A 22,612-nucleotide genomic window follows, 5' to 3' on the forward strand; every position below is an offset into this window, starting at 1 on the left:
CCTATAACAATAAGTGCCCACTTTACATTTAATAATGTCCCGAGTCTCCCTCCTGTACAGCTCCCCTATACACAGTATGATGCTCTCTTATACACAGTATAATGCCCCCTCACTGTATAGTACCACTCACACAGTATACTGACCCCTTAGTAGCCTCCAAACTGTTTGATGGCTCCAGCACTGTATAACGGCCCCTTCACTGTAATCTCCACAATGTATGATGGCCCCCATAGATAACCTCTATATAGTATAATGTTCCAGATAGTCCTCATTATAATACAAGGCAGCACCCCCATAGGCAGACCCTGTAGTATGAGACAGCACCCCCCCCATAGGATAGGCAGATCCTGTAGTATAAGGCAGCCCCCCCATGGGCAGATCCTGTATATAAGGCTGCACCCCCCATAGGAAGATCCTGTATGTAAGGCAGGACCCCCCCAACGGCAGATCCTATATATATGGCAGCACCCCCCATAGGCAGATCCTATTTATAAGGCAGCACCCCCCATAGGCAGATCCTGTATGTAAGGCAGCAGCCCCCCAGAGGCAGATCCTATATATAAGGCAACACCCCCCCCATTGGGCAGATCCTGTATATAAGGCAGCACCCCCCCAAGGCAGATCCTATATATAAGGCAGCACCCCCCCATAGGCAGATCCTGTATATGGCAGCACCCCCCAAAGGCAGATCCTATATATAACGCAGCACCTCCATAGGCAAATCCTATATATAAGGCAGCATCCCCCCATAGGCAGATCCTGTGTATAAGGCAACACCCCCCACAGGCAGATCCTGTATGTAAGGCAGCAGCCCCCCCAAAGGCAGATCCTATATATAAGGCAGTACCCCCCATAGGCAGATTCTGTATAAGGCAGCACACCTCCCATGGGCAGATCCTGTATATAAGGCAGCACCCCCCAAGGCAGATCCTATATATAAGGCACCCCCCCAAAGGCAGATCCTATATATAAGGCAACAACCCCCATAGGCAGATCCTGTATAGGGCAGCACAGCCCCCATGGGCAGATCCTGTATATAAGGCAGCACACCCCCGTAGGCAGATCCTGTATATAAGGCAGCCCCCTATAGGCAGATCCTGTATATAAGGCAGCCCCCCATAGGCAGATCCTGTATATAAGGCAGCACCCCCATAGGCAGATCCTGTATATAAGGCAGCCCCCCAGGCAGAGCCTGTATATAAGGCAGCTCACCCCCATAGGCAGATTCTGTATGTAAGGCAGCACCCCCATAGGCAGATCCTGTATGTAAGGCAGCACCCCCCAAAGGCAGATCCTATATCTAAGGCAGCACCCCCCCATAGGCAGATCGTGTATGTAAGGCAGCACACCTCCCATAGGCAAATCCAGTATATAAGACAGCCAAGAAAAAGAGGAGGGGGGAGAGGGAAGGTTAGGAGCTTGACACGCCGAGACATGTATCCGTAAGCCGTTGCAAATGAATGTAGCTGGTGGGTGCCATACCTGCTGGTGATTTCAGCTGAAGTAGAAGGAAGGAAAAGGGAATATCCAGCACGTCCATCCAGTGTAAGTAAAATATCCAAAATTTATTAGAGCATTTTAAAAAACAATATTAAAAGAGAGAGAGAGAGAGACCCTCTCTGCCTGACGCGTTTCTGGCGCGGCGCACCACGGCGCCCTTAGTCATGGGAATATTGTTTTTTAAAATGCTCTAATAAATTTTGGATATTATACTTACACTGGATGGACGTGCTGGATATTCCCTTTTCCTTCCTTCTATATAAGACAGCACCCCCATAAAAAAAACACAATACTCACCTTTCTTCTTCCTTGTTCCAGCGGCACTCCCTGATCCCGCTCATCTGACAGTGGGCGCCGGGCGGTGACGTTATCGCGCCCGCTGTCAGACGATGTGGGGGATGATGGGAGGAGCGCAGCGCTCCTTCCCTCATCACCATGGTCAGCTGTATCGGCTAGATAGATGCCGATACAGCTGACCTTGCGATGATGGCGGGAGGGCCTACTGCTGGCACCGGGCCCCCCGCCTCCTCATGGGCCCCATAGCGGCAGAGCAGGGAGATTGATTCTCCCTGCTCTGCCGCAGAATGTAACTGTAGCGTAGCTCCAGGTGGGCCCCCTCAGAGCGAGGGGCGATTGCCCCCTCTGCCCCCCCCGGTAGCTACGCTACTGCTACTCACCCTCCGCCATCTTTACTTTCTATCAGCTCCGGTCTCTGCGCCGCCACATTGTGATTGCAACTTCTTACTGTCCGGAAGTCAGAAGTAACATCACAAGTTCTCAGTACAAGTCTATGAGACCCAGAACGAGGCTCTCAGACTTGCATTGAAAAGGGAATTCCTGCTCTCTCCATGAAACACAGGTCAAAAACTGCAGGAGACCGACTGGAGCAGCAAAGAGAACAGATGAAGGTAAGTATAAGACAAGGGTAAGGGAACTTACATTAGAAGCACCACTCCAGCGGTAAAATAATTCATCAAGAGCGGCATTTTCAATACCATTATTAACAAAGGGAGTAAGATGCCCCAAATTTATTAGGAGGCGTGCACCTCTTAAATGATTTTGGCCCATCTTTCAACCACTGTTCGCCACATCGAAAAATGTCCACCGGCCACAGACTGTTACATTTTTCTTGTAAGTTACAGCACTTTTGTTGCTTAAATTATAAGGAATCTATTGAGGGCTTTTGGCACCCCGTACCGTCCGAACCATTAGAAAAGTTGTCCAGGACTTCCGTAAAAACGAATGTCACAAAAAAAAATGTACACAACTGCTTGTGACAGTTTTCTATCAAAATTCTGGCTGAACACTGCTTGATGGATCAACCCAATTGACTTCAGAATGGCAAGAGCCATAGGGATTTCTCTTTTCTGATATACTTCACTATGCAGCTTACTATTTGCACCACTGTCTAGTTTTGCGTTGACTGGGATCTGTGGGTGTCACTGTGTTTCAAAATAATTTTTGACAGAGAGAAGAAACAGAAAAAGAAAAAGATAAGTAAGCACCGCTTAATCCCTTAATGACCGGAGCTTTTTTCGTTTCCATTTTTTGCTCTCTTCTTCCCAAATCCATAACTTTATTTTACCGTCAATATGGCCATGTGAGAGCTTGTTTTTTGCGGGACGAGTTGTACTTTTGAACAACACCATTGGTTTTAGCATCTTGTGTACTTGAAAACGAGAAAAAAATTCCCAGTGCGGTGAAAGTGCAAAAAAAAAGTGCAATCAACACTCTGCTGGTTGTTCCTGGAGCGTGGGAACTTTCCTAGAAAGCTCCCAGGCTCGAGTTCATATGAGGACAACCAGCAGAGGGCGCCTCACCGCAAATGACGTTAAATATAGGTCATTGACCTACTTTACCTTCATTCTCCGGGGTTTTGCAGGCAGGAGCAGCGCTGCATTAGCAGAGCTCCTGGCTGCAAAATGTTTTAACCCCTTCAGATGGATTGACATCGTGGGACCTTACAGATCTTCGGAAGGTATGTATATTGTTGGTTTATTATTTTTACTTTGTTACAGAGCGAGGGTCTTTAGAAGGATTGAGCGTAGAATAAATTATTACAACAACCTTTGTTTTTATTTCAATAAAATAATTTTTAATAATGTGCGTGTGTTTTTTTTAACCCTTTACTAGTATTGGATTAATAATGGATAGGTGTCATAATTGATGCCTCTCCATTATTAATTTGGCTTAATGTCACCTTACAATAGCAAGGTGGCATTAACCCTTCATTACCCCATATCCCACCGCTACACGGGAATGGGAAGAGAGTGGCCAAGTGCCAGAATAGGCGCATCTTACAGGTGTGCCTTTTCTGGGGTGGCTGGGGGCAGGTGTTTTTAGCCAGGGGGGGCCAATAACCATGGACCCTCTCCAGGCTATTAATATCTGCCCTCAGTCACTGGCTTTACTACTCTGGTGGAGAAAATTGTGCGGGAGCCCACGCCAATTTTTTCCGCCATTTAACCCTTTAATAGCTAGAACGGCCAAATTTTGCATATACACACTACTAACATTAGTAGTGTGGAATATACAAAAAATGGGGATATGAGATGGTTTACTGTATGTAAACCAGGTCTCATATCATGTTGGGTTTTAGGAAGGAGATAGCAAAAGCCGGCAATTGAATTACCGGCTTTAAAGCTATCTAGCGCTGTATGAAGTAATAATATATATACATATACAGTGGGGCAAAAAAGTATTTAGTCAGTCAGCAATAGTGCAAGTTCCACCACTTAAAAAGATGAGAGGCGTCTGTAATTTACATCATAGGTAGACCTCAACTATGGGAGACAAACTGAGAAAAAAAAATCCAGAAAATCACATTGTCTGTTTTTTTATAATTTTTTTTTGCATATTATGGTGGAAAATAAGTATTTGGTCAGAAACAAACAATCAAGATTTCTGGCTCTCACAGACCTGTAACTTCTTCTTTAAGAGTCTCCTCTTTCCTCCACTCATTACCTGTAGTAATGGCACCTGTTTAAACTTGTTATCAGTATAAAAAGACACCTGTGCACACCCTCAAACAGTCTGACTCCAAAACTCCACTATGGTGAAGACCAAAGAGCTGTCAAAGGACACCAGAAACAAAATTGTAGCCCTGCACCAGGCTGGGAAGACTGAATCTGCAATAGCCAACCAGCTTGGAGTGAAGAAATCAACAGTGGGAGCAATAATTAGAAAATGGAAGACATACAAGACCACTGATAATCTCCCTCGATCTGGGGCTCCATGCAAAATCCCACCCCGTGGGGTCAGAATTATCACAAGAACGGTGAGCAAAAATCCCAGAACCACGCGGGGGGACCTAGTGAATGAACTGCAGAGAGCTGGGACCAATGTAACAAGGCCTACCATAAGTAACACACTACGCCACCATGGACTCAGATCCTGCAGTGCCAGACGTGTCCCACTGCTTAAGCCAGTACATGTCCGGGCCCGTCTGAAGTTTGCTAGAGAGCATTTGGATGATCCAGAGGAGTTTTGGGAGAATGTCCTATGGTCTGATGAAACCAAACTGGAACTGTTTGGTAGAAACACAACTTGTCGTGTTTGGAGGAAAAAGAATACTGAGTTGCATCCATCAAACACCATACCTATTTTAAAGCATGGTGGTGGAAACATGCTTTGGGGCTGTTTCTCCGCAAAGGGGCCAGGACGACTGATCCGGGTACAGTGGGGCAAAAAAGTATTTAGTCAGTCAGCAATAGTGCAAGTTCCACCACTTAAAAAGATGAGAGGCGTCTGTAATTTACATCATAGGTAGACCTCAACTATGGGAGACAAACTGAGAAAAAAAAATCCAGAAAATCACATTGTCTGTTTTTTTTTAACATTTTATTTGTATATTATGGTGGAAAATAAGTATTTGGTCAGAAACAAAATTTCATCTCAATACTTTGTAATATATCCTTTGTTGGCAATGACAGAGGTCAAACGTTTTCTGTAAGTCTTCACAAGGTTGCCACACACTGTTGTTGGTATGTTGGCCCATTCCTCCATGCAGATCTCCTCTAGAGCAGTGATGTTTTTGGCTTTTCGCTTGGCAACACGGACTTTCAACTCCCTCCAAAGGTTTTCTATAGGGTTGAGATCTGGAGACTGGCTAGGCCACTCCAGGACCTTGAAATGCTTCTTACGAAGCCACTCCTTCGTTGCCCTGGCGGTGTGCTTTGGATCATTGTCATGTTGAAAGACGCAGCCACGTTTCATCTTCAATGCCCTTGCTGATGGAAGGAGGTTTGCACTCAAAATCTCACGATACATGGCCCCATTTCATTCTTTCATGTACCAGGATCAGTCGTTCTGGCCCCTTTGCAGAGAAACAGCCCCAAAGCATGATGTTTCCACCACCATGCTTTACAGTAGGTATGGTGTTTGATGGATGCAACTCAGTATTCTTTTTCCTCCAAACACGACAAGTTGTGTTTCTACCAAACAGTTCCAGTTTGGTTTAATCAGACCATAGGACATTCTCCCAAAACTCCTCTGGATCATCCAAATGCTCTCTAGCAAACTTCTGACAGGCCCGGACATGTACTGGCTTAAGCAGAGGGACACGTCTGGCACTGCAGGATCTGAGTCCATGGTGGCGTAGTGTGTTACTTATGGTAGGCCTTGTTACATTGGTCCCAGCTCTCTGCAGTTCATTCACTAGGTCCCCCCGTGTGGTTCTGGGATTTTTGCTCACCGTTCTTGTGATCATTCTGACCCCACGGGGTGGGATTTTGCGTGGAGCCCCAGATCGAGGGAGATTATCAGTGGTCTTGTATGTCTTCCATTTTCTAATTATTGCTCCCACTGTTGATTTCTTCACTCCAAGCTGGTTGGCTATTGCAGATTCAGTCTTCCCAGCCTGGTGCAGGGCTACAATTTTATTTCTGGTGTCCTTTGACAGCTCTTTGGTCTTCACCATAGTGGAGTTTGGAGTCAGACTGTTAGAGGGTGTGCACAGGTGTCTTTTTATACTGATAACAAGTTTAAACAGGTGCCATTACTACAGGTAATGAGTGGAGGAAAGATGAGACTCTTAAAGAAGAAGTTACAGGTCTGTGAGAGCCAGAAATCTTGATTGTTTGTTTCTGACCAAATACTTATTTTCCACCATAAAATGCAAAAAAAATGATAAAAAAAACAGACAATGTGATTTTCTGGATTTTTTTTTCTCAGTTTGTCTCCCATAGTTGAGGTCTACCTATGATGTAAATTACAGACGCCTCTCATCTTTTTAAGTGGTGGAACTTGCACTATTGCTGACTGACTAAATACTTTCTTGCCCCACTGTACATGAAAGAATGAATGGGGCCATGTATCGTGAGATTTTGAGTGCAAACCTCCTTCCATCAGCAAGGGCATTGAAGATGAAACGTGGCTGGGTCTTTCAACATGACAATGATCCAAAGCACACCGCCAGGGCAATGAAGGAGTGGCTTCGTAAGAAGCATTTCAAGGTCCTGGAGTGGCCTAGTAAGTCTCCAGATCTCAACCCTATAGAAAACCTTTGGAGGGAGTTGAAAGTCCGTGTTGCCAAGCGAAAAGCCAAAAGCATCACTGCTCTAGAGGAGATCGGCATGGAGGAATGGGCCAACATACCAACAACAGTGTGTGGCAACCTTGTGAAGACTTACAGAAAACGTTTGACCTCTGTCATTGCCAACAAAGGATATATTACAAAGTATTGAGATGAAATTTTGTTTCTGACCAAATACTTATTTTCCACCATAATATGCAAATAAAATGATAAAAAAACAGACAATGTGATTTTCTGGATTTTTTTTTCTCAGTTTGTCTCCCATAGTTGAGGTCTACCTATGATGTAAATTACAGACGCCTCTCATCTTTTTATGTGGTGGAACTTGCACTTTTGCTGACTGACTAAATACTTTTTTGCCCCACTGTATATATATATATATATATATATATATATATATATATATATATATATATATATATATATACACACAGTATATATGTTTGGGTTTTTTTACACATGGATCCCTTGTATAGCCGTATGTCGGTTTTGCAAGCCTGCGAGAAAAACACGCAGTACGGATGCCATACGGAGGATGCCATGCGCAAAAAACGCTGAAACACCCTGCCCTGGGGACTGTATTGTCTTACGCTGAGTGTGACGCCGGCCTAAGTGGGATGAAATAGTGAAAGAAATGCAATTCTTCCATAGTGTTACAAAACCAATTTTTTTTTAGTTTTAGGGATCACATCCAATTAAAGTGGCTTTGAGGGCCTATATGACAGAAATTACCCCAAAGTGACACCATTTTAAAAACAGCACCCCTCAAAGTACTCAAAACCACATTCAAGAAGTTTCTTAACCCTTCCGATGCTACGCAGGAATGAAAGCAATTTAGAAGCAAAACAATTTTACTTTTTCCCACAAAAAGTTTGCTTTGGCTCTAATTTTTTATTTTCACAAGGCTAACAGGGAAAAATGGACTAAACAATTTGTTGAGCCATTTATCCGGAGTACACTCATATGTGCGGGAAAACTATTGTTTGGACAGCAGGGCTCAGAAAAGAAGGAGCATCATTTGACTTTTGGAGTGCAAAATTGGCTGGAATAGATAGGAGACGCCCATGTCGCGTTTGCTGAGTCCCTGTTGTGCCAGTGGAAACCCTCAACAAGTGACCCTATTTTGGGAATTACACCCCTAAAGGAATTTATTTAGAGGTGTGGTGAGCATACTGAACCCACAGGTGCCTCACAGAATTTATAACGTTGAGCGTTAAAAATTAAATAAAAATGTTGATTTTGTCCGAAATTTTCCATTTTCACAAGGGCAACAGGAGAAAATGGACCATACAATTTGTTGTGCGATTTCTTCTGTTACAGCAATACCCCATATGTGGTGGAAAACTACTGTTGGGTGGAAGGCAGGGCTCGGAAGGGAAGGAGCAGCATTTGACTTTAATGCAAAATTAACTGGAATAGATAGCGGAGGCCATGTTATGTTTGCAGAGCCCCTGATGTGCCTAAACAGTGGAAACTCCCCCCAACTGATCCCATTTAGGCGAGTAGTGAGCATTTCTAAAGGTACCGTCACACTAAGCGACGCTGCAGCGATACCGACAACGATGTCGATCGCTGCAGCGTTGCTGTTTGGTCGCTGGAGAGCTGTCACACAGACAGCTCCCCAGCGACCAACGATGCCGGTTCCCTGGCAGGGCCGCGCTTAGTAACCCAATGTTTACCCTTGTTACCAGCGTAAAAGTAAAAAAAAAAAAACACTACATACTTACCTTCCGCTGTCTGTCCTTTCCTCTGCACTGTGTAAGCACAGCGGCCGGAAAGCACAGCGGTGACGTCACCGCTGTGCTCTGCTTTCCGGCTGGCCGGCGCTCACAGTGCAGAGAAGCGAGCGCCGGGGACAGACAGCGGAAGGTAAGTATGTAGTGTTTGTTTTTTTTTTACTTTAACGCTGGTAACCAGGGTAAACATCGGGTTACTAAGCGCGGCCCTGCGCTTAGTAACCCGATGTTTACCCTGGTTACCAGTGAAGACATCGCTGAATCGGCGTCACACACGCCGATTCAGCGATGTCTGCAGGGAGTACAGCGACGAAATAAAGTTCTGGATCTTTCTGCAGTGACCAACGATGGCTGTTATGGACCTGGTGGTTAGGAGCACCCGGAACGACCTGATGGTTAAACTCTCACAGGACAAGCTCTGGGAAGTGGGAACTCTGCTGACCGCAACCCCTAATCCTATCACACAACTAGAAATAGCCGTGGAGCGTACCTAACTCGGCCTAGATGCCTCTTCACAGCCTAAGAGCTAACTAGCCCTAGAAATAGAAAATAAAGCCTACCTTGCCTCAGAGAAATTCCCCAAAGGAAAAGGCAGCCCCCCACATATATTGACTGTGAGTTAAGATGAAGTCACAAACACAGAAATGAAACAGATTACAGCAAAGGGAGGCCCGACTTACTAAACAGACAGAGGATAGGAAAGGTATCTTTGCGGTCAGCACAAAAACTACAAAAGACCACACAGAGTGTGCAAAAAGACTTACACACCGACTCACGGTGCGGAGGTGCCACTCTACATCCCAGAGCTTCCAGCTAGCAAGGCAAAATCATTATAGCAAGCTGGACAAGAAAACAATGAACAAATAATTAACTAGCAGGGACTTAGCTTCTGCTGGAGTAGACAGGTCACCAGAAAGATCCAAGAGCGAACTGAACCAGTACAAGAACATTGACAGCTGGCATGGAGTAACGATCTGAGTGGAGTTAAATAGAGCAGCCAGCCAACGAATAAACTCCATCACCTGTGGAAGGAACCTCAGAAGCCGCAGCTCCACTCACAGCCACCAGAGGGAGTCTATGGACAGAACTCGCCGAAGTACCATTCATGACCACAGGAGGAAGTTCGATAACAGAATTCACAACAGATGGCACAGCAGGATCCTGATCGCTGCTGCCTGTCAAACTGAATGATATCGCTAGCCAGGATGCTGCAACGTCACGGATCGCTAGCGATATCGTTGAGTGTGACGGTACCTTAACCCTCAGTCAATTCACAAATTTGTGTAACATTGGACTGAGTAAATGAAAAATTAACATTTTTTTCCACTAAAATGTTACTTTGGCCTAAAGTTTTTAGACGCAAGTTTAATTCCTGGATTCGTTGATGCTACTCGGGGAGCTATGGGATTAATTTCTAGTTCCGATCTGTCTCCTGTTTAAACTCCTGAACCTCGGACTCTGACTGTCCGTTAAAGTTTTTCTTCTCTGCTTCTGTATTGTGCTATCTGCTCATGCTTGATTATTGTATTCCTGTTGTCTGACTGCAGCCTGTTTTATGACCGTTCCTTGTCGTCTCAGGGAAGGCAGAGAGGACAGGCTACAGAAGAGGAAAGCACATGAGGAAATAAGTGCAGGATAGAAATTGTGCTGATAATGAAGACAGTGGTACCCTGAACACACAGCTCACATCCAGTATGTATTCCAAGAGACACTCGCACAAGACAAAATGCCGTTTGCAGCCTCCTCCACATTTACATATTTGGAGGGTTGAAAATTAATAGGGAATTGAAGATTGCAGACTGGAACATTGATCGTTTTATTAATTAAAGGTAACCACTAACAAAAGTAAAAATATTTTTTTCCATTTTAAAAGTGACTATAGTCACTGAGCCCTTCACTAGGATTCATACTTTTCTTCCACCTTTCTGCCATGGTTGAACCTGGACTCAATAATTAGGAGGGATATCAATATACTGTTGGTCATATAGTGTATTTTGGGATTATATACCATGCTTGATAATAGCCTCACCCAAGATAAGAGTAAAGAAAAGAGAAATAGCCTTGTGGCTTTTGCACTTATGAAGAAATAAAATCATTCTTCTTGTATATAATAAACCATTTTGTCTGTGTATCTTGCTTTGTATTAAACAGGAAGAAAATACTTCAAACAAATCTGTGAATTTATTTTTCCAATTGAAAGTGGAGAATGTCCTTTTACTAAATCTAATAGTAGCTATGGCAATGAACTGAGTAGCATAGATGACTATATAGGAGTGAGCTATAGAGAAAGGTTTCAATAGGTGGGTCTGGATTGGCTCTCTTTAGTTATTTTCCACTTGTGTTATAGACTGGCTGCTTGTCTTCCTCTAAGCATTAAAGGGAATCTGTTAGCACGTTTTTACTAATGGAAGTAGTGGTATGGTTCTATGGGCGCTTGAATGCAAATAAAAATTCCGCCAATATCGCTGATTGGTTGCGCCCGGCCGGCCATGACCAATCAGCAAAGCGTGGTTCAAATCCTGAGCCAATTCGAGGCCGGACTGCGTCAATATTGCTGAATGGTCGCGGCCGGCCGGGTGCGACCAATCAGCGAAGCGTGGTTCAAATCCCGGGCCAATTCGTGGCCGGACTGCGCCTGTCGCTGATTGGTCGCGGGCAGCTGGCGAGACCAATCAGCGACGCGGACTTTCCGTTACAGACAGACAGCATTAGATGATTATATAGTAGATACACGCTTTGCTGATTGGTCATGGCCGGCCGGGCGCAACCAATCAGCGATATTGGCGGAATTTTTATTTGCATTCAAGCGCCCATAGAACCATACCACTACTTCCATTAGTAAAAACGTGCTAACAGATTCCCTTTAATGCTTAGAGGAAGACAAGCAGCCAGTCTATAACACAAGTGGAAAATAACTAAAGAGAGCCAATCCAGACCCACCTATTGAAACCTTTCTCTATAGCTCACTCCTATATAGTCATCTATGCTACTCAGTTCATTGCCATAGCTACTATTAGATTTAGTAAAAGGACATTCTCCACTTTCAATTGGAAAAATAAATTCACAGATTTGTTTGAAGTATTTTCTTCCTGTTTAATACAAAGCAAGATACACAGACAAAATGGTTTATTATATACAAGAAGAATGATTTTATTTCTTCATAAGTGCAAAAGCCACAAGGCTATTTCTCTTTTCTTTACTCTTATCTTGGGTGAGGCTATTATCAAGCATGGTATATAATCCCAAAATACACTATATGACCAACAGTATATTGATATCCCTCCTAATTATTGAGTCCAGGTTCAACCATGGCAGAAAGGTGGAAGAAAAGTATGAATCCTAGTGAAGGGCTCAGTGACTATAGTCACTTTTAAAATGGAAAAAAATATTTTTACTTTTGTTAGTGGTTACCTTTAATTAATAAAACGATCAATGTTCCAGTCTGCAATCTTCAATTCCCTATTAATTTTCAACCCTCCAAATATGTAAATGTGGAGGAGGCTGCAAACGGCATTTTGTCTTGCGCGAGTGTCTCTTGGAATACATACTGGATGTGAGCTGTGTGTTCAGGGTACCACTGTCTTCATTATCAGCACAATTTCTATCCTGCACTTATTTCCTCATGTGCTTTCCTCTTCTGTAGCCTGTCCTCTCTGCCTTCCCTGAGACTGTAAATACTTTAACTCTCTTCACGCAGAAGATCTATGTAAAAGAAGCTTGGAAACTGATGTGGGCCTAGGCTATGACAGATGAGCAGTGGTCAGATATTGTGTCCTATACAATGACTCTTTCTGCATCACACACATTATCATATTTATTCCTTTTTCATAGGGTTTACAAAATAAGACTTTTGATCCAATTCTAACAGTCCTAGATGAGAATTAGAGATTTTATGCACGTTTTGGTGCTCAGTTATATATGAGGTATATGGTATGGGTATTGTGGCACATCGTCTCACTCAGCTGCTCAAAGAGGTAGTCGGAAGGGAAGTAGTGACGTTTTGAAATGCAGACTTTGATGGAATGGTCTGCGGGCGTCATGTTACGTTTGCAGAGCCCCTGATGTGCCTAAACAGTAGAAAACCCCCAATTCTAACTCCAACCCTAACCCCAACACACCCCTAATTCTAATCCTAACCACAAACCTAACCCTAACACCCCTAATCCCAATCCTTACCCCAACCCCTAACTTTAGCTCTAACCCTAATGGAAAAACTGGGGTGGGAGGGGGTGATCACCGGGGCAAGAGGGAGATCAGTGGGGCAGATCCACAGAGCAGGGGGGAGATCCACAGGGCAGGGGGAGATCAGAGGGTGATCACTGGGGCAGGGGGTGATCACCGGGGGCAGCCAGGCGCAGGGGACTGAGGAGATACAGCAGCAGATGGAGCCGGCGGCAGCAGCAGGGAGGGTGATCACCAGGGCAGGGGAAAGGGAGCGGACAGCTGGGGGAGTGGAGGGCAGCAGAGGGGAGTGCCTGGCGGCAGCGATCGCGGTGAGTAGGTGGCAGGGCAGGAAGCAGGCACTTCGCTGTTCAGCTTCCACGGACAGCATGAAGCTGGACAGCGAGGCAGCCATCGTTTACTCCGCCCCTCCACATCTGAATGGAGAGATAGCGTCACATGGATTCTAGCTCCAATTAGATCTGAGGGTGGGGACAAAGAGAGCACCGGAAGTGATCGTAGCCACAGAGGGGCAAAGCAACCCCCCCTGAGCTCAAGTACAAGTCCCCCTGTACCTGCAAGTTGGGTGACATTTGAGTTTGAGCTAAATTTCAGAGAATATGGGGTCTTTGGGCAGATACACCTGTTCTCCCTTCAAGCCATTACAAAGGACCCCATTTGATGCTACGCATGGTCTCTTATTTTCAGGTGGATTCTTACAACTACAATTTATCAGTCAAACCAAATTACTAGTTCTGCATCTTCAGCTTTGCTACAATGGATTTTGTCATCTTCTCAAAATGTACCAGTACTGTAACCATGTAAATTATGTATATTGCACAAAGACCATCTACTTTTGTGATCAAAAGCAATTGGGGATTGGATCGGAGACCCCGAGGCACGCCGCGGTGTCCCGATCGCTGCCATGGAGACTCGATGTTGTCACGATGACATCTGGGATTCCAGAGCTGAGAGACTTCCTGTCATGCGCAGTGATGATCAGGAAGTCTCTCAGGTCAGCTTCTACAGCATGCAGATCTGTATGCTATAGAAGCGATCAGCCTGCACAAAATGATTGTCCCATGGTGGGACAAAGTGTAAACGCAAGAATTAAATAAGAAAAATTAAATAATTGTAAAAATATAAAAAAAAAAAAAAAGAACAATAATTTATTCTATAAATATTTGCATAAAAAATCTAAGTAATAAAAGTACACATATTTGGTATCGCCGTGTCTGTAATGACCCGATCTATAAAACTGTCCCACTAGTTAACCCCTTTAGTCAACACCATAAGAAAAGAAAAAAAAGGCAAAAAACAATGCTTTATTATCATATCGCCGAACAAAAAGTGGAATAACACGCGATCAAAAAGACGGATATAAATAATCATGGTACTGCTGAAAACTTCATCTTGTCCTGCAAACAAACAAGCCACCATACAGCTGCTCCATCAGTGGAAAAATAAAAAAAGTTATAGCTCTCTGAATAAAGCGATGCAAAATATTTTTTTTTTTGTATAAAATGGCTTTTATTGTATAAAAGTGCCAAAACATAAAAAATTATGAGGTAGTGCTGTAATCGTACTAATCCAAAGAATAAAACTGCTTTATCAATTTTACCACACGTGGAACGGTATAAACACCCCCACCACCCCCCCAAAAAAATTCATGATTTGCTGTTTTTTGTTTATTCTGCCTCCCAAAAAGCGGAATAAAAAGCGATCAAAAAATGTCATGTGCCCGAAAATGGTACCAATAAAAACGTTAACTCGTCCCGCAAAAGACAAGACCTCACATGACTCTGTGGGCCAAAATATGGAAAAAATTATAGCTCTCAAAATATGATGATGCAAAAACTATTTTTTGCAATAAAAAGTGTCTTAGGCCATGTTCACACGTTCCTGATTTCCCTGCTGTTTTTTCTGCACTAAAAACCGCAGCTCTTGGCAGAAAACGCATGTCCTTTTTTTGGTGCGTTTTTTGATGCGTTTTTTTATGCAGTTTTCTATGCAGAGTCTGTGTGTTTTCTAGGAAGTTTTTTAGGGTTAAAATGGCTGAAAATACCCGAACCCTACCCCTACCCCTACCCCTATTCTAACCTTAGTGGAAAAAAAAAAAAAAAAATTCTTTATTTTTTTATTGTCCCTACCTATGGGGGTGACAAAGGGGGGGGTCATTTACTATTTTTTTTATTTTGATCACTGAGATGTAACCCATCTCAGTGATCAAAATGCACTTTGGAACGAATCTGCCCAGGGAGAAGACGGACGGACACCGGGAGGCCGGGTAAGTATAAGGGGGGGGAGATGAGGGCACGGGGGGGGGGGGCGTCGGAGCACGGGGGGTGGCAGCCACACTGCAGCGGTTCTGCACCACAAACCGCAGAAAACCCGCAGATATTTTTTTCATCTGCGGGTTTTACTGCGGGTTTGACCTCACAATGGAGGTCAGTGGGTGCAGAACCGCTGCAGTTCCGCAAAAAGAAGTGACATGGTACTTCTTTTTTACCGCGGCTATTCAGCGCGGCTTTTTTTGCGATTTTCCGCAATGTGGGCACAGCAGTTCCTGTTTTCCATAGGGTACATTGTAATGTACCCTGCATGGAAAACAGCTGCGGACCCGCAGCGGGAAAATCGCGGCGGTTCCGCATTAAAAAAAGGATGGTGTGAACATGGCCTTAGTGTGTGACAGTAGCCAAACATAAAAATCTGCTATAACGCCTCTTTCACTCGTCCTCATATTTCCGGTATCACAGATGTCAGTGTCCGTGTGTGTAATACTTGCGGAACGCGTGTGACATGCGTGTGCCGCATCAGTACCACAAGGACAGGCACCACGGAAGAAGTGTTACAGTAAGCGCTGTTGCCCGATGCTTGGTGCTGAACACTGCTCTCATCATTCTTCCCTGCTCTGCCGGCAGAGAATGATGAGTGCCGTGTTCAGCACCCGGCGCCGGGGAACAGCGCTTACTATAACGCTTCTTCCCCAGCACCGATGCGTGTCACATGGATGACATCCATATGTGTTTTAATGCGTATGCACATGTGCTGGATGTTTTTTGGCCCATGCTGACGTTAAAAAACGGACATATCAGCGTGTTTTGCCCACGAACACACGGTCCGTGGAAACGCACTGACATGTGCACAGACCCATTCACTTGAATAGGCAATTAGCGCTCCGTTCTTCCTGAGTCTCTCCGCATGGCTGCCCACTGGTATAAAATTCTGTGACACACCCATGGTATCAATATGATCACTGCACTCCTAGATGAATTCATTGACAGGTATAATTTGTAAAACGGGGTGACTTATGGGGGTTCTGCTGTTTTGGCACCTCACGGGCTCTTCCAGTGGGTCATGGCACCTGATACCATAACAGTAAAATCTGGGGCTCCTTCCCTTCTGAGCACTGCCATGTGCCCAAATAGTGGTTTACCCCCACATATGGGGTATCAGCGTACTCAGGACCAATTGCAAAATAACTCTTGGGGTCCAATCTCTTCTGTTACCCTGGGGAAAATAAAAAATTGGGGGCGAAAAGATCATTTTTGTGGATAAAATTATTTTTAATATTTCGGCTCTACGTTATAAACTTCTGTGAAGCACTTGGGGGTTCAAAGTGCTCACCACACATCTAGATAAGTTCCTTGGGTGTCTAGTTTCTAAAATGGGGTCACTTGTGTGGGTTTCCACTGTTTAGGCACATTAGGGGCTCTCCAAATGCGACATGATGCCTGCAGACCATCCCATCAAAGTCTGCATTCCAAAACATCACTACTTCCCTTCCAAGCCCCGACGTGTGCCCATACAGTAGTTCTCTCCCACATATGAGGTATCAGTGTACTCAGGACAAATTGGACAACAACTTTTGGGGTCCAATTTTTCCTGTTACCCTTGGGAAAATAAAAAATTGGGGACTAAAATATGTTTGTGGAAAAAATGCTTTTTTTTATTTTCACGCCCGGGCATTATAAACTTTAGTGAAACACCTGGGGGTTCAAAGTTCTCACCACGCATCCTTGGGGGGGTCTAGTTTCCAAAATGGGGTCAATTGTGGGGGGGTTTCCACTCTTTAGGCACATCAGGGGCTCTCCAAGCGCAACACGACATCTGATCTCAATTCCAGCCAATTTTGCATTGAAAAAGTCAAACAGTGCTCCTTCCCTTCTGAGCTCTGCCATGCACCCAAACAGTGGTTTACCCCAACATATGGGGTATCAGCGTACTTGGGACAAATTGCACAATAACATTTGGGGTCCAATTTCTCCTGTTACCCTTGGAAAAACTAAAATTGGGGGTGAAAAGGTCATTTTTGTGGAAACAAATATTTTTTAATTTTACGTCTCTACGTAATAAACTTCTGTGAAGCCCTTGGGGGTTCAAAGTGCTCACCACACATTTAGATACATTTCTTGGGGGGGGGGTCTAGTTTCCAAAAAGGTGTCATTTGTGGGGGGTTTCCACTGTTTAGGCAAATCAGGGGCTCTCCAAATTCGACATGGCTTCCAATCTCAATTCCAGCCAATTTTTGCGATGAAAAAGTCAAATGTCACTCCTTCCCTTCCAAGCTCTGACATGCGCCCAAACAGTGGTTCCTCCCCACATGGGGTATCAGCATACTCAGGACAAATTGCACAATAACTTTTGGGGTCCAATTTCTCCTGTTACCCTTGGGAAAATACAATTTAGATCTGAAGTAATTTTTTTGTGAAAAAAGTTAAATGTTCATTTTTTTTTTTAAACATTCCAAAAATTCCTGTGAAGCACCAGAAGGGTTAATAAACTTTTTGAGTGTGGTTTTGCACACCTTGAGGGGGTGCAGTTTTTAGAATGGTGTCACTTTTGGGTATTTTCTATCATGACTCCTCAAAGTGACTTCAAATGTGAGGTGGTCCCTAAAAAATAAAATGGTGTTGAAAAATCGCTGGTCAACTTTTAACCCTCATAACTTCCTAACAAAAAAAATGTTGGTTCCAAAATTGTGCTGATATAAAGTAGACATGTGGTAAATGTTACTTTTTAAGTATTTTGTGTGACATATCTGTGTGATTTAAGGGCATGAAAATTCAAAGTTGGAAAATTACGAAATTTTCAAAATTTTCACAATATTTTCATTTTTTTCACAAATGAACGCAAGACATATAAAAAAAATGTTACAACTGTCAGGAAGTACAATATGTCACGAGAAAACAATGTCAGAATCACCAGGATCCGTTGAAGTGTTCCAGAGTTATTTCTTCAAAAAGGGACAGTGGTCAGAATTGTAAAATTTGGCCTGGTCATTAACATGCAAACCACCCTTGGGTGTAAAGGGGTTTAAAAAAAGAAGCTTCTGAAAGAACAACAGTTCATCTGCAAATCAGTACACCATACAAACTCATAAAGAAAGTCCACCGGGTGCTGAAGCGTATTGAAATTCTCCTATTAACAGATGTTAGGGCTTGTGTACATGTTGCAGATTTGATACAATAACCTGAAGCAATCCTGATGCCAACAAAGTGAATGAGAAACCTAAAGTGTCATGCACAAGTTGAGTATTTTTGACTTGCAGATTTGGTGCAGAAAAAAATCTGTAGCATGTCAGCTCTCTGTACGTTTTTTCCAGCGTTTTTCTCCATTGATGTCACTGGAATCAGTCAACAACGCATCAAAAACACGCTTTTTTGCAGCTGCGTTTTTGCTTCCAATATATACAGAAATGGTGCCGAAATTTCTGCATTCATTTACTCAATATATGCACATAGCCTTAAACTGCCTCCCGAAGTTACTCCAGTAATTGATAAGATGAAAAACCTGTTTAAAGTTTGACTTTTGTCAAGTTTGATAGCGGTTACAAATAGCACTTTTACCACCAATACCCTCATCTTTAATTCTGTTTTAAAGATTTAAAGCTCCAATATTTGTGTGCCTTTACCCTTAGGAGGGCACATTCACACTGCGTTCAGGCATCCGTTCAGTGGCTCCATCGGGTCTTATATCTGAACTCCCTGCATAACTGGATCATAGACTATAATGGTGCTGACAGAGCTAATGTGCACTAGAAAAGGTAATCTTGTTTTGTTCCACGCCCACCCCTTTCCCTTCACACAGCACAAAGGTATTTATTAGATGAGCCAGTTAATGCCATATAGGGAACCAAATCACCCTATATCATTACAAAGGTTTCTTGGGTTAAGGAGTGAACCAGCCATTTGAGTTTTGTCCTCAAATATCCAGAAATTAGGAATTTGGGGCCTTTGTGTAGAGTTTAACTTATTTAATTATCTCCCAGATAATGAAGAGAATAACTTTTCACAAGTGCCAGTTCTCTGATGTTCAATAAGGTTAGCCTTTTGTTTATAACATTTACCACACTTAGGACAAGAATATGGTTTCTCTCCCGTGTGAATTCTTTGATGGGTTACAAGGTTAGACTTTTGTGTAAAAGATTTCCCACAATGATTACATGAAAATGGCTTCTCCCCTGAGTGAATTCTCTGATGCTCAACAAGATTTGACTTTTTCATAAAACCCTTCCCACACTCAGAACATGAAAATGGCTTCTCCCCTGTATGCACCAGCTGATGTTTAACAAGATTGGACTTCCTAGTAAAACTCTTCCCACACTCAGGACAAGAAAACCAATTCTCAGCTGCATGAACAATCTGATGTTGAATAAAATCAGATTTATGTGTAAAACTTTTCCTACACACAGAGCAGGAAAACAACCTTTTGTTTGCATGATGAGTTTTTTGATGTCTAAAAAGTTTGGATTTCCTTAGAAAACATTTATCACACTCTAAACATGGAAATGGCTTCTCCCCCGTGTGAATTCTCTGATGTTCAACAAGATTAGATTTCCGCCTAAAACATTTGCCACACTCAGAACAGGAGAACGGCTTTTCTCCTGTGTGGACTCTCTGATGTTGAATAAAATCACATTTCTGGGTAAAACATCTCCCACATTCAGAACATGAAAATGGCCTCTCGCCCGTGTGGATTCTGTGATGTCGAATAAGACTTGTTTTTGATTTAATGTATCTCCCACACACATTACATGAATATAATTTTCCTGCTTTGTGATGTACACCTTTTTTTTCAATACATGCAAGATCAATAGAATGTTTCTTATCAGGTAAGGTATCACATGACAAGACTCGACTGAAAAGTTCTGGGAGCATATTTGGAGTAATGTTTTGTCTTGAAGAATCTTGTATAAAATTAACATCTCTTTCACAATCTGGAGATAAAATAACTTGTCCATTTGAGATATTTCTGATGTTCATTAGTCCTGTTAAATGATGAAAAAAATAGAAAGTGATGCTGAATCCCAGAACATAAACTTTTATTTTAGAAACTACAGTCAAGTCTCAGTAAACTAAGCTTTGTATACATTAATAAAGTAAGGAACTACAGATTAGAGAAGGATTCGGTTTAGGATATCTTAGCTGTATATCTGCTGTGGTGGAAATGGATAATTCATCAATATTTGGGTTTGCCAAGTGTCACACTACATAAAGAATATGCGAAGATTTTAGTTTTCATAAAAATTATGAAAAAGTTACAAAAATCTAAAAGTAAAATTCTGGGCAGCAGCCAGGCTACAGACAAAGGGCTGTATGTCAAGGTGTTCAATGTGGAGCCATGAAATGAAAACCATCTTCAATACTGAGAGATATATTTGAACATTACATTGAATATATTTTTATATCTACCTATAGATATTTTTTAGCATAACTGGGAAGGACAGCTTTAACCCCTTAATGACCCCAGCTTTTTTCGGTTTTGCATTATTGTTTTTCGCTCACCTTCTTTCCAGAGCCGTAACTTTCTTATTTTTCCGTTAATATCGCCATGTGAGGGCTTATTTTTTGCGGGACGAGTTGTACTTTTGGACGACATAATTAGTTTTAGCATGTCGTGTACTACAAAACAGGAACAAAAAGGTGACATTAACCCTTCATTACCCCATATCCCACCACTACACGGGAATGGGAAGAGAGTGGCCAAGTGCCAGAATAGGCGCATCTTCCAGATGTGCCTTTTCTGGGGGGGCTGGGGGCTGATGTTTTTAGCCGGGGGGGATGGGAACAAAAAAACCGTGGACCCTCTCCAGGCTATTAATATTTGCCCTAAGTCACTGGCTTTACTACTCTGGCGGAGAAAATTGCGCGGGAGCCCACGCCAATTTTTTCCGCCATTTAACCCTTAAATTTAATAGCTACAGCGCCCAAATTTTGCACATACACACTACTAACATTAGTAGTGTGGAATATGCAAAAAAATGAGGATATGAGATGGTTTACTGTATGTAAACCATGTATCATATCATGTCGGGTTTGGGAAGGAGAAAGCAAAAGCCGGCAATTGAATTACCGGCTTTAAAGCTATCTAGCGCTGTATGAAATATTAATATATATACATATATGTGTCTCAATGACATATATATATATATACATATATATATATATATATATATATATATATATATATATATATATATATTCTATTGTAAGCTGTCAGTGTGATTTTACTATACACCACGCTGAATTGCCGGCTTTTCTCTCTAACACCGCTGCGTATTTCTCGCAAGTCACATTGCTGGTCCGTGTGTAATCCGTATTTTTCTGGCCCCCATAGAATTTCATTGACGGATTTTTTGCGCAATACGGTGACAAACACAGCATGCTGCGATTTTCTACGGCCGTAGAAGACCGTATAATACGGATCAGTAAAATATGGCTGATAGGAGCAGGGGCATAGAGAAGCATTGTACAGTATGCAATCCGTATTTTCAGCACCCCTCTTACGTCCGTAAAACACGGTAGTGTGACGCCGGCCTAATGGTCACACAGGATGCTCCATACTGTATAATGGCCACACAGTGTTCCATACTGTATAATGGCCACACATTCGGCTCTGCTCCGTACACCTCGTACACATTCAGCTCCGCCTCATACACCTCATACACACTGCTCCGCTCCGTACACATCATACACATTCAGCTCCACTCCATACACCTCATACACACACGGCTCTGCTCTATACACCTCATACACACACGGCTCCGCTCCATACACCTCATACACACACGGCTCCGCTCCATACACCTCATACACATTCTGCTTCGCTGCATACACCTCATACACACACAGCTCCGCTCCATACACTTCGTACACACTCAGCTCGGCTCTGTACACCTCATACACACGGCTCCGCTCCATACACCTCGTACACACTCAGCTCCGCTCCATACACCTCATACACACTCAGCTCGGCTCTGTACACCTCATACACACGGCTCCGCTCCATACACCTCATACACACGGCTCCGCTCCATACACCTCATACACACGGCTCCGCTCCATACACCTCATACACACTCAGCTCGGTTCTGTACAGCTCATACACACGGCTCCGCTCCATACACCTCGTACACACTCAGCTCCGCTCCATACACCTCATACACATACGGCTCCGCTCCATACACCTCATACACACCCGGCTCCACTCCATACACCTCATACACACACGGCTCTGCTCCATACACCTCGTACACACTCAGCTCCGCTCCATACACCTCGTACACATACGGCTCCGCTCCATACACCTCATACACACACTTACCATGGCAACCAGCACAGCAGAGTCCTGCAATCCATGGAGGTCCCAATCATGTGACCTCTGACTCCTCCCCTCCTGT

General features: G+C 43.4%; 1 protein-coding gene across 1 annotated transcript in view; it reads right to left on the reverse strand.

Moving 5' to 3' along the window:
* The window catches only part of LOC138666763 (zinc finger protein 850-like), a 146,806-nt gene that overhangs the window by 18,485 nt on the left and 105,709 nt on the right, over positions 1-22,612 (reverse strand). The window contains exon 15 of the mRNA XM_069754938.1: positions 19,194-20,200. Within this exon, the coding sequence (XP_069611039.1) occupies positions 19,194-20,200 (1,007 nt within the window). The remainder of the gene's footprint in view (positions 1-19,193; positions 20,201-22,612) is intronic.

The sequence above is a fragment of the Ranitomeya imitator genome, chromosome 2 (genome assembly GCF_032444005.1).
Source record: "Ranitomeya imitator isolate aRanImi1 chromosome 2, aRanImi1.pri, whole genome shotgun sequence".
Lineage (NCBI taxonomy): Eukaryota > Metazoa > Chordata > Amphibia > Anura > Dendrobatidae > Ranitomeya > Ranitomeya imitator.